General features: G+C 41.0%; 1 protein-coding gene across 6 annotated transcripts in view; it reads left to right on the top strand.

The window, feature by feature from the left end:
• Nucleotides 1-27,276, top strand: part of ST3GAL3 (ST3 beta-galactoside alpha-2,3-sialyltransferase 3) — a 319,352-nt gene that overhangs the window by 20,223 nt on the left and 271,853 nt on the right. For 5 of the 6 annotated variants that reach the window (XM_058303745.2, XM_058303747.2, XM_058303746.2 and 2 more), the window contains exon 2: nt 23,393-23,537. In XM_058303745.2, coding sequence (XP_058159728.1) covers nt 23,423-23,537 — 115 coding nt within the window. In that variant the 5' untranslated portion in view covers nt 23,393-23,422. Of the gene's footprint in view, nt 1-6,730; nt 6,751-23,392; nt 23,538-27,276 lie in introns of those variants that run through there. The other variant, XM_071217500.1, reaches the window with a different exon arrangement.

Genomic DNA, 27,276 nt, shown 5'->3' with positions numbered 1-27,276 from the left:
TGCAACAAAAAACTCAAATACCTAGGAATCAATCTAACCAAAGAAGTACAGAACCTAAATACAGAAAACTGCAAAACAGTGCTGTAAGAAATCAGTGAATACCTAAACAAATGAAAAGACATTCTGTGCTCATGATTTGGAAGATTAAATATCATGAAGATCAAGCCTACCTAAACAGATTTATAAATTCAATGCAATACATCAAAATTCCAACAGCCTACTTTGAAATAGAAAAGGCAATTACCACATTCATTTGGAAGGGAAAGTGTAGCTGAATAGCGAAAAGCATTCTGTAGAAGAAGAGTGACATGGGAGGAATTTCACTGCCAGACCTTGAAACATATTACAAAGCTATAGTGGTCAAAACAACATGGTATTGGCATAAAGATAGACACATTAATGCATGGAATAGAATTGAGAGTCCAGAAATAAACCTTCATGTCTGCAGCCAACTGTTTTGTTGCTGTTGTTGTTTTTCATTGTTTTTTAAAAGATTTATTTATTTTACTTTGTTTATTCATTTATCCCCACCCCACCCTCCCCTACCTCTCTTCCCATCCCACCCTTCCCTCCCGCCTTCCCAGATAGTTCTCGTTTGTCTGCTCATTGTTTCCTCGCCTTCTCCAGGAGGCACCAAGAACCAAACCCAGGACCTCCCACATGGGAGGTGAGTGCCCAGTGGCCTGAGCCACATCTGCCTCTCTGTGGGCTGCAGCATTTGCTGACTTGTGGCATCTGCTCATTTAGGCATCTGCTTGTTGCTGTGGGATATGGCATCTAGCTCTTATTGCTGCAGGTGCGGGTGTCTAGCTCTCATTACGGTGGGTGCAGGCGTCTAGCTCTCGCTGTGGGTATGGGCATCTAGCTCTTGATGCTGTGAGTGTGGGCATCTACCTCTTGTTGCGGTGGGTGCCGGCATCTGCTTGCCTTCTTTAGGAGGCACCGGATCCCAAATCTGGGACCTCCCATGTGATAGGTGGGTGTCCAACTGGTTGAGCCACCTCCACTTGCTTCCAACTGGTTTTTTACAAACCTACAAAAGTCATGTTAACAAGACAAAACAGTCTCTTCAACAAATGGCCCTGGGAGAACGGGATATGTATAACCAAAAGAATGAAAGAGGACACCTATCTCCCTACCTATACATGAATCAACTCAAAATGGATCAAAGACCTAAATATAAAAGCCAGGACCATAAAACTCCTAGAAGAAAATGTAGGGAAATGTCTTCAAGATCTTGTGGTAGATGGTGGTTTCTTGGATCTTTCCCCAAAGCATGAGCAAGGAAAAAAGTAGATAAAAGGGACCCCGTCAGAATTAAACACTTACACATCAAAGTATTTTCCCAAAAGGGTGAAAAGGCAGCCAACTTAATGGGAGAAAATATTTGGAAATCATATATCTGATAAGGGTTTAATACCCATGATATATAAAGGGATGCTACAACTTAGCAATAAAAAGAAAAATGAGGGCAGTGGGCATGCTCAGTGGTTGAGCTCCTGCTTCCCATGTACAAGGTCCTGGGTTTAATCTCCGGTACCTGCAGAAAATAAAAAAAGTGAAAAAGACAAAAGACTCAATTGAAAAATGGGCAAAAGACTTGAACAGACATTTGTCCAAAGAAGAAATACAAATGGCAAAAAAACATGAAAAAATGTTGTACATTGCTACCAGTTAGGGAAATGTAAATCAAAGCTACAATTAGACATCATTTCACACCTATTAGAATGGCCACTATTGAAAAGACAGAGAACTACAATATAGAATCACTTATTTACTATTGGTGGAAATGTAGAACGGTACAGCCACCATGGATGTTTCTAAAGATGTTGAATATAGATTTGCCATGTGACCCGGCAATACCACTACTGGGTATATACCCAGAAGAACTGAGAGCAGTGACACGAACAGACATCTGCACACCGATGTTCATAGTAGCGTTATTCATGATTGCCAAAAGATGGAAACAAACCAGGTGTCCGTCAGCCAGTGAATGGCTAAGCAAATTGGTATATCCACATGGTGGAATACTGCGCAGCTGTTAGAAGAAATGAAGTCATAAAGCATACGACATTCATGGATGAACCTAGAGGACATTATGTTAGTGAAGCAAGCCAGACACAAAAGGACAAATACTGTATGATTACTACTATGAATATATTATACTAAATATATTGTGTAATTTCAAGGAGTTAATAGGGGTCATCAGAAAAGAGAATGAGTTTAGAGAATGGAAAGCTGAGGATTAACTTTGCAGAACTGGTAAAAAAGGGATGTGTTCATCTTTGGAAATGAATAGAAAACCTGAAAGCACAACATAATGTTTGTTAACTAGCAGTACTATTAAATGAGTATGACAGTGGTTTAAAGGAAAAGTTGAAGGTCATGTATGTTACTAAAAGGAAAGCTAAAAAAATGTATAGCATAGTAAAACCTCATATCCTTTCTTCTTTGAAACTGAACTAATATGTTTAATACTATAAGATGTTAATATCAGACAAAAAAAATACATTGTACTAAGTGAACAAAACCAGACACAAAGTACTGCATATTATATGATTCCATTTATATAAAATGTAAATATAAATTGATATATAAAGATGAGATAAGATGAGTGGTTAGGTAGGGTTGGAAGGATAAAGGGATCCAGAGGTGACTGCTAAGGGGTGCATAGTTTTTCTTTTTGGAGTAATGAAATTGTTCTAACATTTTTTTGTGCTGATGAATGCACAAGATTGTGGTTATATTAAAAGCCATTGATTATACACTTTGGCTAGATTGTATGGTATGTGAATATATCTCAATAAAACTGCTTTAAAATAAATAAATAATGAATGTGCAAGAATGCCAGAAATAGCAGCTATGTACAGCAGGGGAAACAGAGAGATTGAGAGGTGAAGAATATTTTTGTTTTTTGTCTGTTTTTTGTTCATTAATATTGAAATGATGAAAATGGCCTAATAATAATTGATGAACGCACAACTACATGATTATACCTAATATCATTGATTGCACAGTTTGGATGAATTATATGCTTTGCTAATATATCACAATAAAATTGATTTGTTTAAAAAAAATAAAGTAAGGAGAACGCTAAAGAATATAGAAATAACAAATTCAAGGAGGAGCTAGCACCCCAGGGCTGAGGTAAAATAACCAAGGAAGAGCTCCTCCCACCCCCGCAGTGCGATGTAGAACCTTCTGTAGAGGACATGACCGTGGCCCGCTGGATGGCAGGGAAGCCACTGTGGTGGAGCAGAAACTTCTGGAAGTCTGCCTTCTAGGATGTGGGGGACAGCTGTTTACAAGGGGGTACCTCACCAGAGGCACTCTTAGAAAACTGCCTGGGAGAGCTGCCAGAGGAAGCCGTTGCCTGCTGGGTGATGCTGACTGCTGGGTGCTGGAGAAGTCTTGTATGCTACAGGAGCTTGCCGAGAGGAGCATGGTGGAACCAAGGTGACAAACCTTTCCTTCCTGCAATGTCTCTCTAACATCCTCTACCAATAAAACTTAACATCATGCCAACTGGCAAAGGAAAGATATTTAAAGGGTCTGGACGCATTTTCACAGGGCTGGCAAAAAGGATGAATTTGTTGCCAAGAGGCAATAAATATGTAACTGGTACAGATTATAGTGGGTATGCTGGCTTGGACTTGTATGTACCCATTCCTGTGGATATGTACCCATTGTAGGTAGGACCTTTTGATGATGTTACTTCAGTAAAGAAGGTATGGGGAAGCGGATGTGGCTCAAGCGATGGGCCCCCTGTCTACCATATAGGACGTTCAGGGTTCTGTTCCCAGGGCCTCCTGGTGAAGGCAAGCTGGCCCATGTGGTGAGCTGGCCTGAGTGGAGAGCTGGCCCATGTGGAGTGCTGGTCTCTACAGAGTGCTGGTTGACACGGAGAGCTGATCTGCGCCGTGTACTGCCCCATGCAGGAGTGCTGGCCCATGCGAAGAGCTGGCTTATCAAGATGACACAACAAAAAGAGACACAGAGGAGAGACAATACAAGATGCAGTAGACCAGGTTGCTGAGGTGGCGCAAGAGACTGAGCACCTCTCTCCCACTCTGGGTATCCTAGGATAGGTTCCCAGTGCTACCTAAAGAGAAGACAAGCAGACATAGAAGAATGCACAGTGAATGGACACAGCAGACAACCAGGGGTGGGTGGGGGGAGGGGGTAGAGAAATAAATAAATCTTAAAAAAAAATAAAGACGGTATGGCCTACCTCAACCAGGAGTCCTTTATAAGTGGAGTGAAACTCAGACAGACAGAAAGCAAGAGGCTGGATATCGATGGAACCCAGAAGAGAAGGGAGAGATCAGGAGACACTGCCTTGTGCCTTGCCATATGACAGAGGAGCCAAGGGTTGCTGGCAGCCAGTCCCAGTATGCCAGTCTTCAGGAAGAAAACATCACCTTGATTATGCCTCAAACCATGAGCTAATAAATTCCATTGTTTAACCCGACCTATTTCATGGTATTTGCTTGAGCAGCCTAGGAAACTGGAACAGTGGGTAAATGGGATCTCAGCCTACCCTTAGTTTCTTAACGCCTTTGGAGATTTTCCGTTTATCCTTGCCCCCTTTGCTAGTGTGGCTCAGAGCAGCCAGGGAGCTACATCTTTGGGCCAACTTGCTCTCAGCCCGGCTGTCTTTAATTATTCATTTAGAACATTTCTTTTCTGTTCCATTTAGTTAGTTCTTGTCTCCACACACCAGTTATGCTTATGCTGCATCTTCTGTGACTTTCATTGCTATATATATGGTGGTGGTGTTGGTGGTGATTGTTTTGGATTTTTAGTTTTCATTTCACCTACTCAGGTTTCCTCAGTCATGGCCTTCATGGTCCTTCACTATTTTCAGCAATTTCCTCTCTCTTCTCTTCCATTCAGGCTTTCATTTTTGTGATGGTGTTATTTTTCTTTGTTTATTTTTCCTGAGTTCTGCTAATTTCATTTTATTTTAAAAATTTCCCTGTCATACCATTTCTTCCCTGAGCTCTCCCTTTAATATCTGGCCTTACCTTTCATTTTACAAAGCCATTTGGGGGTGGGGGTGGCTGGAGAGAACCTTGTTAGTGCTTTTTGTTCTGTGACAGTTTTTTTTCTGTTGTGTGTTCTTCATCAGCTGTGCTTCCCCTCGCTTGCCCCACCCTACCCGCTCCTTTCTTCCACTTTTCTTGCAGTAATTTTGAGCCGATCCTTCTTGACTGTTGGTCACCTGTAAGATGAGACATTTCTTCCTGGCCAGGGAATTTCAGGGTGGTGGTGTGCGGTGGGACCAGGGCCAGGCTCCACACCAGCAGACAGTTTCTGTGTCTTCCAGTGAAGCCTGGTGAGAGGCAGCAAGTATGGGAGAACCTGACAGAGATCCTCCCAGATGTGTTAAAGGTTCTCCTCCGCATATGGGAATCCCCAATTTTTTTTTTTTTAAGATTTACCTTATTTTTCCCCTGCTTAAATTTTTTATGTAACATTTATGTAATCTAAAGCCTCTTTAAAAATAAAAAAACATAAAAAAGAAGAGAACCAAAAAAAAAAAAAAAAAGGATATAGGGAAGCTTTTGTAGCTGGCCCGTATACCCTGATCTTATCATTCCAAATGAAGAGTTGCTGGTTTGATTCTTAGAGTGTGCCACCCGCCTTGGGTAACTTTTTTTTCTGCTAGCAACATCTGAGATTTAGCACCATGACTCTAGACTTGGTGTCTTTTCTTAACCTTGTTGAATTTTACTTCAGTTGGCTGCCATTTTTCATACACACATCCACACACACACAGTTATAACAGATGTTTTATAAATTTCATGAAGATGGAGTTTCCTTTTCTATTTCTTGTTCTCATTATTTTTAGGTAATTGACAACAGAAGGGGCAGAGAAATCCTAACTCACAAGGGTAAAACTGGAAGTCCCTTCCTACAGCTTTTTTTTTTCTTTTGTTTAATCTGTCTTTGAAACTTAATTCTATTTTCTTTGCCTTATATCTGTTTAGGTACATTTCCAATATCCTTTATTGGCGTGTGAAGCCCTGAAGGGCAGCATTTGGGTCTGATTTAACTTTTATCATTATTTAGAGAGGTGATATAGTATGTGACTGAAGCCAGGCCATCAGGATTGGAATCTGGCTCTGCCACTTCCTGGCTCTGTGATCAGGGACAGGATACTTTAACCTCTCTGTGCTGCAGTTTCTTTTTTAAAAATTGGGAACGATAAAATTGTAGGATTGTTGAGAAGATTCAGTGAGTTAAATCACACAAAACTCTTAGAATTGTGGCTGGTCCACAGTAAGTGCTATATGAGTATTGGCAATATTAATTATTTTATCCCTCACAGTGACTTGCAGTGAGAAAGTACACAATTATTCTGCACAGAATAATTTAATAATTGCATGTTAATTTACTGCTTACATCTACCTGGCCAGGCATAAAGTCTGAATGGGAGAGGTGCATTCAGGGAAACTGATGAGCTTTTCAGCTACTGGTTTGGGAAACTGAGTAATAAATAGTACATAACTTCTAATTAGCTTGCCTCAAAAATATTCACAGGATACATATTCAGGAAATACTTTGTGGTTTTTGCTCTGCACAGTTTGTCATAATTGAGGTCATATCCGTTATGATTCAGATTTGAAGATCAGCAAAATTCTGATATTTCAGAAGAATCTAAAAGCTGTTGCCAGGTGGAGTTCAGAAAATAGCCATGCCATCGGGTGTTTTACGAGTGTCAAGAGTTTGGTGTTATTTGTGTCAGTGAGTTCAGATTTTTTATAATTTTCTCTTTATGACAAATTAATATAGTTTTATGGACCTTATGTACTTTTTCCAAGCATACTGTAACTGACTGAATATTCAGTGAATGAACAGATAGTTTGTGGATTTTTATATTTTTTATTTTGAAATAATACCCAACTTACAGCACAGTTGGAAAAATACAGAGAACTCCAATGTATTCACCCTACCCCAGATCCACCAACTGTAACATTTTGCCACCTTTGCTGTATCATTATACTATCTATGTATGTATGTATCTATATATCTATCTTCTGAACATTTGAGAGCAGGTTATACACATCATGCTCCTTGAACACATACTACTTTCATGTGCATTTCCTGTGGACAAGTATATTCATTTCTATAATCGCCTTAAGTACAGTTATCAAGTTCAAGAAATTTAACATTGATTTAAAGCTTAGGGTATATATTCCAATTTTTTCATAAGTCCTTTTGAGCTTTTTCTCTTCCATTAATATGTCCCATCAATATCACGTTACTGCATTTAATTGTCATTATCTCTTTTTTTTTTTCCTCTCTCTCTCCCTTTCTCTCTCTCTTTCTCACTGGCTTGTGGAAACATACATACAATATAAATTTTCCCATCCCAACCCCTCCCAAGCACACCATTCAGTGAGATTAATCACATTCAAAGTGTTGCAGTACCCTCACCATCATCCATTACCTGAACTTTCCCTTCATCCCAAACAGAAACTGCACTCATTTTGCATTAACTCCCCAGCTACAATGTCCTGTTGAACGCCTCTAGGGAATTTTAAATTTCTCTTACTGTGATCTTCAGCTCTGTTTGGTTCCTTTTCATAATTTCCACTTGTCTATTTTCTTTAAAGATTTATTTATTTATTTATCACCCTCCCAGCCATCCCCCCCCCCCCCCCCAGTTGTCTGTTCTCTGTCCATTCAGTGTGTGTTCTTCTGTGTCTGCTTGTATTCTCATTAGGTGGCTCTGGGAACCGATCCTGAGACCTTCTGGAGTGGAAGAGAGACGATCATTCTCTTGTACCACCTCAGTTCCCTGATCTTCTGTGTCTCTTATTGTCTCTCCTCTGTGTCTCTTTTTGCTGTGTCATCTTGCTGCGCCAGCTCTCCACATGGGCCAGCACTCCTGTGCGGGGCAGCACTCCTGTGTGGGGCAGTACTTTGTGTGGGCCAGCTCACCACACGGACCAGCTTGCCTTCACAGGAGGCGCTGGGTATCGAACCCTGGACCTCCTGTATGATAGGAGCCCAATTGCTTGAGCCACATCTGCTTCCCTCTACTTATCTATTGATACTCTTTTTGTGTTCATCTTTCACTTTTCTGATTTCCTTTAGTTCTTTGTCCATATATTCCTTTAGCTCTTTGAGCATATTTAGAACCATTTTTAAGTCTTTGGAATGTCCTTGGTCTGACTCTTTGAGAGAGAAACCTCACTGATGGTTTCTAGTGCTTTAATCTCCTTTGCCTGCGTTACCACTTCCTGTTTCTTTGTATGTTTTGTGATCTTATGTTGAAACCTGGACATTTTGATATTTTAATACATAGTTGCTGGGATTTAGACTTTGAGGCATTCCTTAGGTTTGTATCCAGCTAGTGTTATGACAGAACCTCCCTTGAATGCCAGGAGAAAGGGAGAGAGGGAAGAAGAAAGGAAGGAAAGCACCTTTCTCAGTCTTTGCAGACTGACCTGTGAGAATGCTGTCCTTCAGAGTTCATCTGTACTGTGAGTTTAGAGAATAGCTCCAGGCTAAAGCGAAGGTGCCTCCCTCACACTTTCTTCATTTGCATCCTATCTTGGGCATGCATGTTGGTCCTAATAGTTCCTCCATTCACACAGATATGAATATTCCCTCTTCTCTAGTGTATTAGTCAGCCAAAAGGGGTGCTGATGCAAGGTACTAGAAATCTGTTGGCTTTTATGAAAGGTATTTATTTGGGGTAAAAGCTTACAGTTACAAGGCCCTAAAGAGTCCAACTCAAAGTACCATAAGAGGTACTTCCTCACCCAAAGTCCGTTGCCATGTATTGAAGCAAGATGGCAGGTGATGTGTGCAGGGGTTCAGCCTTCCTCTCTCTCAGTCAAGGCTCTGTGGTCCCAGCTCCTCCTGATCTCAGCTGTAGGCTGGAGGGCTCGTTTCTTTCCAGGCTTAGCTGCTCTGGGCTTTTCACAAGGTCAGCTGTAAGTTATCAGGTGAATGGCTCATCTCTCTTCCCGGGGCTGCAGGATCTTCTGTGTCTCTTTCTTGTGTGTCCCTTCCTCTTTTCTTGTGTGTGTACTTCTGTCTTCTTGATTGAGTTACCGTTTATATAGCCCACCACAGGGGCGGGGACTGAACCCTGCTTGCTCCTAATGATGTGGGCGAATCAAAGCCCTAACCATGATTTAATCAACTAAACATAAAGCCTTTGAATTTGAACCAGTCAAAGGGTATCCATGCCCAGAGGAACAGACAAGTTTACAAACATCATCTCTCTTTATGGAATTCATAGATAATCTCAAACTGCTATATCTAGGAAACGGTTTTCTCATGGTCCAGGCACTGCACTGTATGTCCTACAGCCAGCAGTCCCTTGCTCCAAGAAGCACAACTTGTTTGTTCTCCCACAGCATTCTGTAGGAGAGTTTTGTGAGCTGCCTTTTACACACAGGGCAAATTCCAGGACATCAGACAGATAAGGGCAGCCCTACATGCTCCTAGCTTGTGCACAAGGGCTCCCCTGCTCTCTCCAGAACTGGGACCAGGGACCCACACTGAGAGTGCTGACTGGCTCCACGCTGAGCTAGTGAGGGGTGGGGAAGGGGCCAGCCAGAGTGCCATGAGATCCTACTGCTCGTGAGTAGCCTTCTTCTTGATTAGTCATTTGCCCTGTTACTGCCATCTTTGGACTGTTTTTGGAGTTTTTGAGAAAGATGTTTCTGCCAATTTTTGCTGGTTATTCAAAGCTCCTGTGGGGGAATGGAACCCTGAAATTTTTCACTCCATGTTCTTGATTGGGATGGAAACATAGTTTTGGAGACTGACTAGGGATAAAATGGTGGGTGAAAGATGCATTCCCTGGCCTGAATAGCCAGAATATAAATGTTAAGCAAATAACTTTAAATGTGTATGAGATTATAAGTGCACTATGTAATAGGAAGGTGATATACAAGTGCTATGGAGCTCATGACAGGGACACCTAACCTAAATGTGGAATTAACCTTTAAGAAGTGACTTAAAGGATGAGTAGGAGTTGGCTACATGAAACGATGGGGTCAGGAAGGTTTCAGCCTGACACTGGGAGGGAGCGCAGTTAAGTTCCAATCACTGAATGAAAGAAGTTTGGTGGTGCTAGGTGGCAAGAGATGCGGGAGGTGGGGTGGGCAGATCCTGTTGCCTGCTGTATAGAGGATTACTCAGACAGGGGCTAGAATGGCTATCGGAGGCTTATCAGGAAGCGGCTGCAGTAGTCCAGGTTGTAGTCACTTGGAATAGGTGGTGGCAGTGAAGATAGAGGGGTGGAGGGATTCAGCTAGTATTTAAGGGATAAAATCGATAGGATTTGATGATGGGTTCTATGTCGAAGGTGAGAATGAGGAAGAGGGCAATGTCAAGGATGCCTCCCAGGCCTTTTATTGAGATTGTGAACCTTGGAGAAAGATTTATAGGGGAAGTCTGAGGCATCTGCGAAACATCTAGATAGGAATATAGAGTGGGAAGCTACATAAATGTTTATGGAACTCAGAAGATATGTAGGCTGAAGATATAACATTTGGGGCAGTCAGCATCATGATGGTAAATGAAAACACAAGTGGATGAGATTGCGGTGGGGATATTGGTAGAATGACAAAACGAAAGCCTGAGTTGGTACCCTGAGCTTCTCTCTCCCTATAAAATTGTTATGTGTTAAAATTCTTACACACACACACATACACACTGATTATATCTTTAGTATATGTTACTTTTTGGAATTTGTGCAGATTACATTAATTGTTAGGGCACAGAATTAGAAATAAATCAATTTATTTAATCTTTTCAACAAATACTTCTTGAGTGGTACTGTGTGCTAGGTGTTATGTTGTTAAATGCTGGAAATTCACAGACTTAAGTTGTAGATGCTTCTTTTGAATTATATGCTAATCATTTGCAGAGGCAGAAAAACAGACAACATATTTTATAAGTGCTATGCTAGAGGTAAGCATGGGCTGTTACAGGACACAGTCGGAGGTGTTCTGAATTTGCCTATGTGTCTGATCCTGTAAGACTGTGATTAAGGACAGCTTCTTGAAGGAGGCAATATTGAACAGAGTCTGAGAAGATGAGTTGGAGTTAGCTAGGCGAAGAAGGCAGGGGAAGAACATATGCAAAAGATGAGTAATTCAGCTCTGAATCTGCTGAGTGTGAGGTTCCCAAAGAACATTGATATAAAGATGTTTACTAGGCAGTTGCAAGGCTGATATTCAGCTGGTATCCATTGATATGCTAGTTGCTTAAAGCCATCCATTCTGGTAAGTTAGTGCTCATGCTACACTGGTGGTTAAATATTTTAACTATCATCATTGGCTGCTTTACATATATTATCTCATTTGGGAGTCATCCGTTACATATAAATGCTTATGCATGCATGACATGCCATTGCCTAGACAGAGTGTTTGGATTTGGAAGATAAAAGGGCTTAGGAGAGAGCCCTGGGAACACCCAACCTTAAGGGTACAGTGAACACAGCCAATAAATTATCTGAAAAGCAACAGAGAGTTTCAAGAAGTAGGAATAATAAGAATTGCAAATACTATGAGCAGGCATGTTCTAAATGCTTTCTATATTTTAACTAATTTAATCCTCCCAATCATCCCAGGAGGCAGGTCTTGTTATTGCCCCTTTTTTATATATTTAGGAAACTGAGTCACAGAGAGGTTAAGTAATTTGCCCAGGTTCACTTAGTTCATGAACTTCAGGCTTTTCGCTGTGCTCTCACCACCATGCTACACCGCCTTTCACAGTTTCAGGTGCTGTATAAAGTTCAAGTCAAGGAAGGACTGTAAAGTACACATTAGATTTGGCATTTAAGAGGTCATTGGTGAACTTGGTGAGTGATAGGGGTCAAAAGCCAGATCAGATCAAGATGAATTGAAGAATGAATGGGAACTGAGAAGTCAAGCTCTTTTAGGGTAGGGTCTGTGTCTTACTGTCTTGGTATCCTCTGTCCCTTGTATAATCCCTGGCACTCACTTTGTTCAGTAGAGAGACACTTCCTTCTCTGAGATAAGATGAATATCTGAGGAGGAGATGCATACAGATTACTATACTTCTACATGCTGAACATACATACTGTGAGCATCTACAGGTTTTTTTTTTTTGAGGTACCGGGGGCCGGGAATTGAACCTAGGACCTTGTATGTGGGAAGCCACTGCTCAACCACTGAGCCACATTGGCTCCCCTGAGTTGGTTTTATGTGTGCTTTTTAAGAGGCACCGGAAACTGAACCTAGAACCTCCATGTGGGAAGCAGGGGCCCAACTGCTTGAGCCACATCCGCTTTCCCATCTGCAATTCTTTATCTGGTTACTTTCTTTGTGGCAGAACAGTGGGGTCTACCATACTCCCAAAGCCGGAAAATTCTCAGTATTAATCATTATTAGCATTTTAATGTTTTATTCTAATCTTTCCCTGTTTTTTAAAAAGAGTTGAGTATATGATACTTGTATCTTAATTTTAAAAATCAATACTATATTGTAAACATTTCCTCACATCATTAAAATTTCTTCATAAACAGCATTTTATGTGGCTGCTGTAACCTCTCATTTATTTGGACATTGAGTTTAATATTTTTCTTTTTTAACTTGCCATTTTGAAATAATTTCAGACTTACAAAAAGAGTTGGAAAAGCATTACAGAGAACTCCCATGTATCCTTCCACTAGCTTAGGGTGGTGGCCGCCAGATTTCTCTATTGTGAAGCTACTCTTTCCCCTCCTTAATGAATAAGTATTTTGGGGGGAGACACTTCAAGACTTTCTAATACGTCATTTCTCATTAAATTTTTACCTGTTAATGATGTTTTATGTTTCTTAGCTAAATGGTTATTTTCTAAGTACATTATTCCTTCTATAACCATCAGTTGGCGACTCACTCTAAGGCAGAGCATTCTCTTATTTGTTCGGTTCTTGTTTCAAGGGTTATATCTGTTTTTATTGTCTTTATCTTGATGCTAAATTGTTCTAGTGTATCTTTGGCACAGTTTCTTAGAAGTGAGATTATTGGGTTAAAGGTTAAAAAATTTTGTTAGATATTGCCAAATCCTCCTACCTGTCTCCCCCCCTCCCCCCAACCAGGGGCCCTGTAGGCAACTGCCTGTTTTTGTTTTTGTTTTCCCACAGCTTCAACACCAGACTGTGTTGTCAAATTTTTGTTCTAGCAGCAAGTTTGAAATTTTATCTCTTTCAGAAACTTGGGATGTTGTTCTCCTCCTTACCTTGGAGTCTTGGCTTATTTTTTATTTTTTTCATATTTGAAATTTTATTGATTGTTTTGAAGATCAGCACAGACATTATGAACAATTTATACACAATTCTTAATGTATGTGCCAAAAACCTAAAACACTATGTAGTCGTTTTTCTAAAGTTAATCCAGTGACTTTCCAGCTTAAAGTTTGGAGGCATGTTTTCTTTAAGAGAATATCAAGTACCAGTATCTTCAAATGTTGGAAAGCTGTTGCACTTTAAGTCCCACTAATTCACAATTTAATATCATATACACTACACACTCACATTTCCAATCTTTCTCAGCACACAGCAAAGTTATTACAACACTGGGTGACCACAACCAAGGGTGTTACAGAGATCTGACAGGGTAAGCCAAGATCAGGAAGTGGTTTTAAGAAACAAGTCTACTAAAAAAACATGGGAATGAAAGTAATGTAAAATGTTCAACACATATTAAGTGCATGACTGTAACTCCAAATCACCATTTACTATGTGTTGAACTATAGGGTATAAAAACTGCCACCCTCACCCCATGGAATGTTAAGTTGACATCCAAGACGGGCAAAGCCTCCCCTAATTTAATACCCCACTATTTTCTGGTTGTACCAAAAAATAAACAACCAGCAAATTATTTCCCCTCTTTTAAAAAAAAATGTATTTACACTGAATGGGGGGAAGTGATATGGCTCAAGCAGTTGGGCACCGGCCTCCCACATAGGAGGTCCCAGGTTTGGTTCTGGGTGCCTCCTAAAGAAGGTGAGCAGACAGATGAGGGGGCCGTTGGGGGAGGATGGAATGAGGTGAGATTCAAATCTTAAAATGTTTCTTCTAGAGCTACTAAAAAGCTTGCATTTACAAAGTAGCTGATATGAATATTCCTGTGGGTTGTACAAGAAGGGAGAAACAGAGACCACTGGTAAGACATGGTATAAGATATTACCCAGACTTGGTTTCTTTCTCTCCTGCTTTATCAGAGTCTAGACTATCCTTATGTTTAGTTTCTCCATTTTCTTCAGGTAAATCGTTAGTTTCTTGGCTAGCCACTTGGCTTGTTTTCCCTTTGCTTCCCATTTTCCTTTTAGTTGCTCTTTTTTGTCTAAAGGTTTATCCTTTCCTGCTACTTTTTTTCCACTTCGCTCCTCTGGCAGGGGCAGGTTTAGCGGACAGCCTGGCCGACGTCCTCCCGGCGCCTGTTTCCCCGCTTTGGCCGAGCTGCCCTTTCTCCTGGGCTCGTGGGCCGAGCTGCGGGCCGCGCAGTGCAGAGCCTCCGCGAAGCCCCCTGCGGGCCGCTGCCCTTCCCGCAGCCCCGCTGTCCTTCCCGCCACCCCGCTGCTGGGACCAGCGGCAGGTCACTGGGAGAAGCCTCTTGGCTTACTTTAAACTCTGACTTATTCCTTTGTATGCCAGTTACTTTTGGAAATCTGTTTCCTCTTTGGAGTGTTTGTTCTGTTGTCTTCATCTGAAGATTGCTTTCCTTAATGAAAAGGAAATAAAATAGGCGATTAGTTCATCCTTCTTGCTCGTGTATCTGTGACTGAAAGTGTGAAGCTGTTGGCTGGTGTGTCTCCTGTGACTGCCAGAGCCCTGAATTGCCGCTGTGTGACTGCAGCAGTTCACACATCTCATGTGCAGCCAGGACGGACAGAAGGGGGAAGGGCCCATGTCAGCGCTTCTGCCCCCTCTATCATAAAATGAAAGCAAAAGCTTCCCAAGAACCTGGGAAGGCTGCTTATACCTGAAATTTTAGTTTTTTCAGTGGGAGTGTTGGCCAGGATACATAGCCCTTTGTGCTGCAGGAAATGCAGGTATTTGATTTCTATTTCACTTTGAAAACTTTGTACAATTATTTTTGGCTAAATATAAAAATTAAAATTTAAATATGTGTATGAGTAAATAGACTATGAAAGACACCACTCCAAATCCACTTTCCTGAGATAATTATTGTCAAGAGTTTGATGTATATTCTTTTATTTATTTACTTAGAACTTCATATTAATTCTAGATGTTACTAATATCCTTGTCTGTTGTTACCAGTATTGGGCCTTCTATATGCAGGCTGTTGTTTTTTAAAATTTATTTATTTATCTCTCCCCCTCCCTCTCCCCTGACCCCACCTCCGCCTCCCCCACCTGTTTGGGCTTGCTGTGAGCTTGCCTTCTGCTCTTCTTCTTCTTCTTTTTTTTTAAGATTTATGTATTCATTTATTTTATTTTCCCCTCTTCCCTTTCCCTCCCCCCACCGCTTTTGCTGTCTGTATCCATTCGCTGTGCGATCATCTCTATTTCTCTCTTTTTTTTTTTTTTTTGGTCTTCTCAGTTTTTCTCCTCTAGGATTCACTGGGATTCGATCCTGGGGACCTCTGATGTGGAGAGAGGTTCCCTGTCAACTGCACCGTCTCAGTTCCTGGTCTCTGCTGCACTTTAACTACTCTGTCCCCTTTGTCTCTGTTTTGTTGCCTCATCATCTTGCTGCATGACTCACTTGCGTGAGCAGTGGCTCACCGCATGGGCACTCTCATCACACGGGCACTCAGCTTGCCACGTGGGCACTGGCTCACCACGTAGGCACTGGCTTGCCGTGCAGGCACGCTTTCTCTTCTTTTTCACCAGGAGGCCCCAGAGTTTGAACCCAGGGCCTCCCATATGGTAGGCGGAAGCCCTATCACTTGAGCCACATCTGCTTCCCTTGTCTCTTTTTAGTAGGCACCGGAAACTGAACTGGCACCTCCCATGTGGTAGGCATGTGTCCAAATGCTTGAGCCACATCTGCTTTCCTGCAGGCTATTCTTTAACTAGATTTTTTTCTCTCTGCAGTAAATCCTAGACATTTTTCCATGTCACAACATGCAGGTGCCCCTCATACCTTCTGATACATCATATTCTGTACTTGGAGTTCACCTGCCCTCACAGAGCTTTAGCCACCTTCTTCCCTCAATGCACTGGTAGCTGACTTCTGTGAGCAGCAGCATCTGGGCTTCCCCTGCCCTCTGGCTTCCAGCTGGGATCAGCTGATACAAGGCACTGACAGGAGGTCAGAGGGCGAGTATTGAGAGAGGCCAGAGTATTTATTATCCTCCCTACCGCCCCTTGCCATGGCTGTAGGAGCAGCTGTGCTTCTCTGTGGCCATGGCTCCTGGCTCTTGCTGGACTCCAGTGACACCCTTTCTGCCCTCGCCCTTCAGGCTGAAGGGTGCTAATAGCTTCCTGCTGTTGCTAGTCCCTGGCTTCTTCACTGCCCTTTGGTCCCTGTCACGTACCCACGCAGCCATAAAACATCCTGTGCTGAAACTTTCTTAGCCTAACTCCTTAGACTGTGCCATCGGGTTCCTACTGATGGACTTTGGAATTGTTTCTGGGATTTTCCTCTTACGATCAGAGATGCCAATGAACATTTATGTACATATCTTTTTTTCCTTTTGGAAACTCTTATAACTTTTAAATTTATTTTTATTAAAGAAGTAGGTTTACAGAAAAATCATGCAGAAAATACAGAATTCCCATACATACCTACCTCCACTATTAACATCTCACCTTAGTATGGTAACTTTGTTACAATTGATGAAGGGATATTATTATAATTGTACTATTAATTATAGCCCAGGTTATATGTACATTAGGGTTCACTGTTTTGTACAGTCCTATATTTTAAAAAATTGTAGTACATATATACAACCTAAAATATCTCCTTTTAACCACATTCAGATCTATCATTCATCGATGTTACTCTCACAAAGTTGTGCTACCATCACCACTATCTATTACCAAAACTTTTGCATCATGCCAAACAGAAACCCTATACCAATTAAGCATTAACTCCCCATTCCCCATCCCCACCCCAGTCCCTGGTAACCTGCATTCTAATTTTTGACTCTATGAATTTGATATTCTAATTACTTCACATCAGTGAGACTATATGATATTTGTCCTTTTGTGTCTGGCTTATTTCACTCAACAGATGTCTTCAAGGTTCAGCCATGTTGTCTCATTTATCAGAACTTCATTCCTTTTTATGACTGAGTAATATTCCATTGTATATATATATACCACATTTTGCTTATCCATTCCTCTGTTCATAGACATTTGGGTTGCTTCCATCTTTTGACTCTTGTAAATGGTGCTGCTAAGTACATTAGTGTGAAATATCTGTCAATTCTGCTTTCAGTTCTTTTCAGCATGTGCCTAGAAATAGGATTACTGAATCATATGGTAATTCTATACTTAACTTTCAGAGAAACTGCCAAACTGATTTCCAGAGCAGCTGTACCTTTTACATTTCCACCAACAATGAATAAGTGTTCCTATTTCTCCACATTCTTGCCAACACTTGTTAATTTCAGATTTTTAAAAAATAAAATTTTAGTGAAGTATATCATTCATATATGAACATACATAACCAATAAGTGAATACTAAAAGTTGTGAACTTATAAAAACAAACATGCATGTATCATCTTACAGGGCTCCCATACATCACCCCACCAACAACACCTCGCATTGTTGTGAAACTTTTTTTACAAACCATGAAATACTAACCATAGCCCATTTCTTACATTTGGTGTATTTTCCCCCAACACACCCGATTATTAACACCCTGTATCAGTATTATGCATTTGTTACAGTTCACGAGAGAATGCTCTCCTGTTGGTCCTGTTAACCACAGTCCATCTTCCACCACCGGATTCCCTGTGTTATACAGCCCCATGTTTTGTAGAATCCATTCAGAGTGTAGACTCATTGGCTCTCATTTTTATCACAGAGTTGTGCTGTCATCATCTTCGTCAATTTTAAAATGTTTTCGTTACTCCAAAAGGAAAAATCCCATACCCCCTTATACCCACCACTATAGTTTAATAGTAGCCATTCTAGTGGGTATGAAATGGTATTTCATTGTGATTTTGATTTGCATTTCCCTAATGATTAATGATGTTGAGTATCTTTTCATGTGCTTATTGGCCATTTGTATATCTTTGGAGGAACGTTTAGTCAAATCCCTTGCCCATTTTTTAGTTGGTTGTCTTTTTGTTGTTGAGTTGTAGAAGTTCCTTACATAGTCTGGATATCAAACCCTTATCGGATATGCGGTTTCCAAATATTTTCTCCCATTCTGTAGGTGGTCTTTTTACTTTCATGATGAAGTCCCATTCACCTGCTCTTTCTTTTGATGCTTGTGCCTTTGGTATAAAGTCTATGAGGTGGTGGACTTGGCCCAGTGGTTAGGGCATCCATCTACCACATGGGAGGTCCGCGGTTCAAACCCTGGGCCTCCTTGACCCGTGTGGAGCTGGCCCATGCGCAGTGCTGATGCGCGCAAGGAGTGCCCTGCCACGCAGGGGTGTCCCCCGTGTAGGGGAGCCCCATGTTCAAGGAGTGCACCTTGTAAGGAGAGCTGCCCAGCGCCAAAGAAAGTGCAGTCTGCCCAGGAATGGCGCCGCACACAAGGAGAACTGACACAACAAGATGACGCAACAAAAAGAAACACAGATTCCCGTGCCACTGACAACAACAGAAGTGGACCAAGAAGACGACGCAACAAATAGACACAGAGAACAGACAACCGGGGTGGGGGGGAAGAGGAGAGAAATAAATAATAATAATAATAATAATAATAAAGTCTATGAAACCATTGTTTTACACAAGGTCCTGAAGAAACTTCCCTCTATTTTCTTCCAGGAGTTATAGTCCTGGTTCTTACATTTAGTTTTTTGTTGTTGTTGTTTTAGGAGGTGCCAGGGATTGAACCCAGGACCACGTATATGGGAAGCAGGCACTTAACCACTGAGCTATACCCGTTCCCCCTATATTTGGGTTTTTGAGTCAACTTGTCACCCTTATCAGCAATCAGTTGGCTGTAGATGAGAGGTTCCATTTCTGAACTCTCAATTCGATTCCCTTGTTTTATATATATGTCCTTGTGCCAGTCCCATGCTATTTTTTTTTTTTTTAAGATTTATTTTATTTATTTCTCTCCTCTTCCCACCCTTGGGTTGTCTGCTCTCTGTGTCCATTCGCTGTGTGTTCTTCTATGTCTGCTTGCATCTTGTCATGAGGCACTGGGAAACTATGTCACTTTTTTTGTTGCATCATCTTGCTGCATCAGCTCTCCATGTGTGTGGTGCCACTCCTGGGTGGGCTGTGCTTTTTTTGCAGAGGGCCACACTCCTTGCACGTGGGGCACCCCTATGTGGGGGACACCCCTGTGTGGCACAGTACTCCTTGTACACGGCAACATGGGCCAGTTTACCATATGGGCCAGTTTACCACAGGGTATCGAACCCTGGACCCTCCATATGGTAGGCAGACGCTCTATCAGTTGAGCCACAACTGCTTCCTGAGTTCCATGCTATTTTTTAAAAAAATTATTTATTTATTTATTTTTTTAATGTTACATTAAAAAACCCCTGCTATTTTGACCTCTGTATCTTTATAATTAGTTTTATTAGTGTAAAACTTGTAATACTAAGTTCTCCAACTGTGTTCAACATTTCTATAAAACATTCTTTTTTAAAATGATTTTTCATTTTAAAAATTATGGAGGCAATACTGGTGGTTTATGACATATAATTAATTCAGAGCTATATATAGAAACTAAAAGAATTCATATAAATATGTATTACATATACACATACATATAAACAGAAAGAGAAAGAAAGAAAAAGATTGCTCATTTCTTGACTCAATTCTGTTCCATTTATCTATTTGTCTTTTCCTGTGCCAGTATCCGTCTGTCTTAATAATTATAGCTTTGAGTTGATTATGATACCTGGTAAGGCATCTCATTATTTTTCATTAAAAAAAAATTTCTTGGCTCTTCAAGATTACCTTAGAGCCAAGTTCAAAAAAACATCATGGATTTTTATTGTAATTATGCTGAATTTATGGATGACTCACATTTCAAGAGGATTGACATCTTTCCAATATTGCATCATCTCATTTAGAAACATGTTATATCTTTGTTTTTCCCTGTCTTTTATGTCCTTTAGTAAATATCTTGCCCATTTCTTCTTATTTTTAGGTGTTGCATTATGAATGGGATTTTTTCCATTTACATCTTCTAATTGGTGTTTGCTGGTATTGTTTTTAAGAAGTGGTTGATCTTTGTAAATTAATATCATCATTACCTACTGTATTAGTCAGCCAAAGGGGTGCTGATGCAAAATGCCAGAAATTGGTTGGTTTTTATAAAGGGTGTTTATTTGGGGTAGGAGCTTACAGATACCAGGCCATAAAGCATAAGTTACTTCCCTCACCAAAGGCTATTTTCACATGTTGGAGCAAGATGGCTGCCAACGGCTGTGAGGGTTCAGGCTTCCTATGTTCCTCCCTTCCAGGGTCTTGCTTCTCTCTGGGTTCAAGATTTCTTTCTTCCTGAGGCTGGCTTCTCTTTCCTCTGTGAGCTTACTTCCTGGGGCTCCAGCTTAAGGCTTCAGCATCAAACTCCTACATCAAAACTCCACCATCAAAAGCCCTCAGCTCTGTCCTTTGCCACACCTTTTATCTGTGAGTCCCCACCCACCAAGGGGCATGGACTCAATGCCCTAATGACCTGGCCCAATCAAAGCCCTAATCATAACTCAGTCATGCCCAGGTACAGACCCAATTACAAATACAGTCCAATATCTATTTTTGGAATTCATAACCATATCAAATTGCTACACCTACTTTATTGAAAATTCTGTAAATTCTAATATGCTTCTTTTTCCAGGTGATTCTCTTGGCATTACTAATTGAACAACTATACAATCTTCAAATGATAACCTTTTATCCCTTCATTTATAATATTCATACATAATTTCTTTTTCTTATGTTGTTGTTTGGCTAGCGTCTGAGTGGCGGTGGAGAGGTGATGATCCAGGAAAGTCTTCTTGGTGAATGTTACTTTTTAAAAAAAATTATTTCCTTTCTTCCCACCCCCTCTTTGTTTGCATTTGTTTTGTCTGTTGCATGCTGCTCTTCTTTTTAGGAGGAACTGGAAACTGAACCTGGAACCTCTGCTGTGGGAGGGAGGCACCTAATTGCTTGAGCTACCTTTGCTCCCTGCTTTGTTGCATCTCTCATTATGTTTTCCTCCTTGTGTCTCTTGTTGTGTCATCTTGTTGCATCAGCTTGCCATGCTAGCTCTCTGTCTTGTTTGTCTTCTTTAGGAGGCACTGGGAACTGAACCTAGGACATCCCATGTGGTAGGTGGGAGCTCAATTGCTTGAGCCACATCTGCCTCCCTCTATGTTACATTTAAATTAAGTATTCAAGAATGTGCAGCAGGCAAAATAGCAGTGTGGGTGGAGAATGTACTCCAGTCAGAGGTCTTGAGGAGAGGAACAACAAGGCCCCATTGACTGAATAGAAAAAAGACTGGCTAGAGCATATGGACACAATCAGGATTGGGAGAAGCTGAACATGAGTTTGAAGAGTAAATAAGGGGCTCAGTCAGAAGAGAATGTTAGGCCTTAAGGAGAAGTTAATTTATCCTAAAGGAATTGAGAATTTAATGAAGAGTATGGTAGATGGAATGGCCCCCCAAAGATGTCCATGCCCTAATCCCTGGAACCTGTGTATTTGTTACGTTACATGGCAAATGGGACTTTGGCGATGTAATTATGGTAACAGGCCTTAAAATAAGAAGATTGTCCTGGGGGCCTGGCTAATCACATAAGCTCTGAAGAGCAAGGAGCTTTCTTTGGCTGGAAGCAGAGGAATGTGGCAGAAGGAGAAGGTAGGTCCTGAGAGTGAGAGGGGCCTGACTCACCGTGGCTGAAAGATGTGGGGCCCTCTATGAGCAAAGTTGGCCCCCATCTGATAGGACGCAGGGGATGTCCCACAGCAGCAAGGAGCTATCCTGCCAACAGCCTGAATGCGCTTGGAAGGAGCGCATCACGGAGCCTCGAGAGAGGAAAACCTCAACACTTTTGTTTTGGCTTTGGGAAATTCTAAGCGGAGGGCCCAACTGTGCAACGCTGTCCCCAGACTCCTGACCTTCAGAACTTTGTGATGATAAATTTGTGAGTTTTAAGCTGCTAAATTTGTGGTAATTTGTTACAGTAGCAGTAGAAAACGAACACAAAGGGGTTTAAACAGGTGTTTTTTTTTCCTGGGCCACTCAAGCAAATACCCTGCAGTGGTCTAGCTTAAACAATGGGAATTTATTTGCTCACAGTTTTGAGGCTGAGAAAAAATCTAAATCAGGGCATCATCAAGACAATGCTAGAACAGGCGTAGCTCAGTGGTTGAGCGTGTGCTTCACATGTATGAGGTTCCAGGTTCAAGCCCTGGTACCTCCTAAAAAAAAACCCAAAAAACAAAGACAATGCTTTCTCCCCAAGACGGTGGTGTTCTGGGGCTGGCTGCTGGTGATCTGTGCTCCTCAGTTGTCACATGGCACACTGCGGCCTTCCTGGTCTCTCCCTTCTCTTCCAGGTTCCCTTAATGTTCAGCTTCTGCTTCTCCTTTTGTGGGTTTTCTCTCTTTCTATCTGAATTTCATTCTGCTTATAAAGGACTCTACTAATAGGTTTAAGACCCATCCGGATTACAGTGGGCCACACCTTAACTGAAGTAGCCTCATCAAAACGTTCTGCTTACAAAAAAAAAACCAAAAAATAAAAAATAAGGAAAAAAAAAAGGTCCTGCTTACAATGGGTTCATATGTGCAAGATTGGATTAAATTTAAGAACATGTTTTTTCTGAGATGCATATAGCTCCAAATCATCACAGCAAGGAAAAATTTTTTAAAAAATTGCATTATTAAAAGATCACTCCTAATGCTGTGTGGAAAATGGAATTGGGGGGGCTACAAATTCAGAGGTGGGAGACCTCATTCCTGGGAAGGCAGTGAAGGGGTAGTGATGGTGGGAAGGGGATATGGTTTGATATCTATTTAGGAGATTAGAACTGTCAGAACTTGATTTGATGTTGGGGATGAGGGAGAAGGAGGTACACAGGTGACTACTGATTTCTGGTTGGAGAACTGGGTGACCAGTGGAGCTATTCCTTCAGATAGGAATGAGTAGGCTGGAAGATGTCATGTCATGAACTTAGTCGTAATTCTAGGTTGTTCTTCATTTGAGAATTCCCTCTATACATATATTTTAAATATCTTTAGCTACTAACTCAATAAGATGATTGCCTTTTTTGTTAAAGACCTAAATTGTTTTTACTTTCTTTTTCTTAGGTCATGTAGGAAATCACAAATCATGTGAAGATGGGACTCTTGGTATTTGTACGTAATCTGCTGCTAGCCCTCTGCCTATTTCTGGTACTGGGATTTCTGTATTATTCTGCGTGGAAACTACACTTACTCCAGTGGGAGGACTCCAGTAAGTATAGCCACTCGAGCCTGCTCCAGGAAAAGCCTGTTGCAGATCTTCTTTCTGGCTTTTCATGTGGCTGTAATGCTCTCATATTCTTCAGAGTTGGGCAATAAGAATAAACCGAACCTTTCTGGGATTTAGGCTTAGAAATTGCCTGTCCCACTTCAGTTACTACAGGCTGAGAACTTTGATGTTTTTTAAAAACTGCATGTCAGGGAAAATATCAATTCCTCTTATGAAGTCAGTGAAAATGGGGCTATCCTTTAATTAAAAACTCAAGTCATAACAGTACTTCTAGTTCTTGAATGCTTTTGTTCATCTTTTAAATTACTATAGGAGAGTGTCACTCGCATTTGCCATTTATTGCTTTTGGCCTTGGTGTTGAAGTTGGTTTTACTTCTGCCCTTAAAACATTCATGTTGGCCTTTTCCTTGAATTTTCATTTGATATCATCTTTGATTTGTTTTCCCTAAAATAACTGTGTCTACTTAATCTTTTTGGAAACGTTGCTGGTATTGAGCCTGCACCTAATTAGAATAATACTTTCTTTTCCCTAACCAGTAACTCCTAATATCTTTCTTCTCTTTGTGCATTTGGTCCCATGTGTTACATCATGTCTTCCACACAGCTGTCAGAAACCCCTCTGACTTGGTTTCTATTAACCTGATGTTGTCCCTGGTTTTTGGTTATCAGCTTGTAGTTGAAGAGCACTTATCATCCCCTGCCTTTAGACACTGTCATCTTGGCTGAAACTCAAAAGTATCATATAGCGACTTTAAGTATTTTTCCTTTTGGTTCCTTTATCTAATGGCTAGCCAACTTGGGGCAGGAAATATTGGTTGGCTTGTTCTTGTTCCAAGTAGTGTGTGTCCCTAAAGCAGTTTTATTTTTGCAAACATCTGCTGGATACCAGTGTAGAACTTCACTTGAGAGCAGAGTCAACTCTCTAGGTTGGAGGTTAAAATGAGTTAGAATGAACTAGAAGAGGCAGCTGGCAGACTGGACCACTGTTGTACTGAGACCCTAACACGGGGACTATACTTATGAGGTAGTTCATCTGCCTCATGGCCCAAACTGGTGGAGCAGTTTCAAGCCAATATAGTGTTATATCTTTAATTTATTGTTTCCTATGCAACATTAAAGTGCCTGCTAAATGCTTAGCGTATGCTTATCTCTAATTACTTTGTGTTTCAAGAGTTTATTCAAATTTCTTTGCACAGACTTTTCCCCCTATATTTAAACAATTTTTTATTTATCATTTATGTAATAAATGTTACATCAAAAATATAGGGGATTCCCATATACCATACCCCTTCCCCCTCCCCCTCTTCCCCCATTAACAACATATTTCATTAGTGTGGTATATTTGTTACAATCAGTGAACACATATTGAAGCGCTGCTACTAACCATGGTCTATACTTTATAGTTTACACTTTGCACCATACAGTTTTATAGGTTTTGACAAAATGTTTAATGGCCTGAATCTATCGTTGCATTGTCATGCACGACAAGTCCAGTGTCCCAAAAATGCCCCATGTTATACCTATTCTTCCTGCTCCCTCTTCTCAGAACCTCTGGTGGTCACTGCCTTTTTATCAATGATATAAGTTCTTCCATTGCTAGAATAAAAGTCTACTTTAGTCCATAGTTTCATTCCCCTGTTATGTTTGTTCATTCCTCAATCTTTAAGATTTTGGGATAGTGATGCCCATGTTGTTTCTGATTGAGAGGGGCTTAGATCCCATGGGGCAAATGGATGGGCCCGTCTTGCTTGCAGATGTACATATTCTCTGCTTTTTGGGGTGGATTGTGTCCATCATCATCCTTTTGTTAGTTGTCCTGGGTGAATCCAGTGAACTGGAGAGTAGTTGTTGCAACTCTGCTGAGATTCAGGGCTCCACTGGCATATGAACAGACCAAAGATTTAAGACTCTGTGACATATATTTAACAAGTATAGTGCTAATTATAGGTTCAAATAATAGAGACAGAAGAGCAATGTGAGTCTGTTACATTGAGGAGCATATGTTCCAAAGTAAGGCCCATTGACAGGTTGCCAAATTCCTGAGCTTGTCTGTCCTGCCTATAGTGTCCAGATGTCTCTAGAGCCCTAGGAGCCCTTCTGTTTGAGGCACTATTTACTGTGGCAGTCAATGAGATCCTCTTGAGACGTGCATAAGTGTAACCTCTGGAATGACCTCCCAAGTCACTTTGAAATCTCTTAGCCATAAAAACATATTTGTATTTAATATTTCCCCCTTATGGTCAAGATCTTTTTCCAGATGCATTGCTAGTTGGCACTTGGTAATAATCCCTCAGTGCCAGGGAGGCTCATCCCCAGGAATCATGTCCCATGTTGGGGGAAGGTAGTGCATTTATATGCTGAATTTTTCTTAGAGAGAGGCCACATTTGAGGAACAAGGAGGCTTTCAGGAGGTAACACTTAGGCAATATATAATACTTGATTCAGGTTCAGTATCACAAGAACAACATTCATAAGTACAATCATCAATATCAAGAGCCTGGCCTAATGGTCTGTCTTCCTTCACTAGGAACTGCTTATGTACTTGGGGAATTCTTGCTACTCTATTAGAGAATGTAGCAGGACTTCCCAGGATAGGAACTCAATATTCTTTAGATTATTGTGTGGGTCTCCACCCACCAAAACAATGCCCTATGACCACTTGAACATACTCATATGCTATAGAGGCATGCCCCAGGTGTACCCCTCCCTACACATTCCCCCATCACTGATACCCCACATCAGTGACCCTCCCCTGCCACAGTTGTAACCCTTCTGCAATCCAAAACCTCCCCCAAAATAAAGATAAAAAAATAAAATAAAATTTAAAAATAATAACAATAAAATACAAAAAAATGCAATAAAATAAATTTTTTTTTCATTACGTTTTTCATTACTGTAAGATCTGTTATCTATATTTATGTACAGTGACAATTTCTCCATATGCTCCCCAGTGTCTTATTTTTTTTGCTTTATCTTCAAAGAAGTTTTAGGTTACAGAAAAAGTCACGTAGAAAATATAGGGGATTCCCCTATACCGAACCCCCTCCCCGTCTCCCACTCTCTCTTATTAATAACATTTTACATGTGTATGGTACATTCGTTACAATTAATGTACAAATATTGAAGCATTGCTGTTAACCATGGTCAATGGTTTACATTTTGCACTGTACATGTTTATAGGTTTTAACAAAATTTAAATGAGCCTGTATCCATCATTGCAGGATCATGTAGAACAATTCCAATGCCTTAAAAATGCCCTGTGTTTCATCTATTCTATTCTTCCCTCTCCCTCCCCTCAGAACCTATGGTAACCACTAAGTTTCAATTTTTGAAGAATAAGGTTCATAGTTATATGCAGTGAAATTGAGGGCTTGACATTGGTCTGTTTTCTTTTATTAGGCACTGTCTATGTTCTCGAGAGATTCTTGCCCCTCTAATTTAGACCACAGCTTGACTCTCCAGGATGAGAGTTTAATATTTTCTTGTCTGTTGTGTGGGTCTCCACCCACTGAGATAACACTATGACAAGATAACACTTTCCTATTCCATAGAAGCCTGCCCCAGGTGTGCCCTGTGCTGCACCTGTGCCCACCCCAGTGCCCTGCACCAGTGACCCTCCTCTGCCATATTTGCTGAAAGAACATTCCCACCATTGTAGTTTTAACCACAGACCTACAAATCCCCAGAGTTCACCTGCTCCTTCCTCCAGCCCTCCCCACAG

This window comes from Dasypus novemcinctus, chromosome 9 (genome assembly GCF_030445035.2).
Source record: "Dasypus novemcinctus isolate mDasNov1 chromosome 9, mDasNov1.1.hap2, whole genome shotgun sequence".
NCBI lineage: Eukaryota > Metazoa > Chordata > Mammalia > Cingulata > Dasypodidae > Dasypus > Dasypus novemcinctus.
Note: the sequence above shows the minus strand (reverse complement) of the source record. Positions and strands in the feature narration are given on the sequence as shown.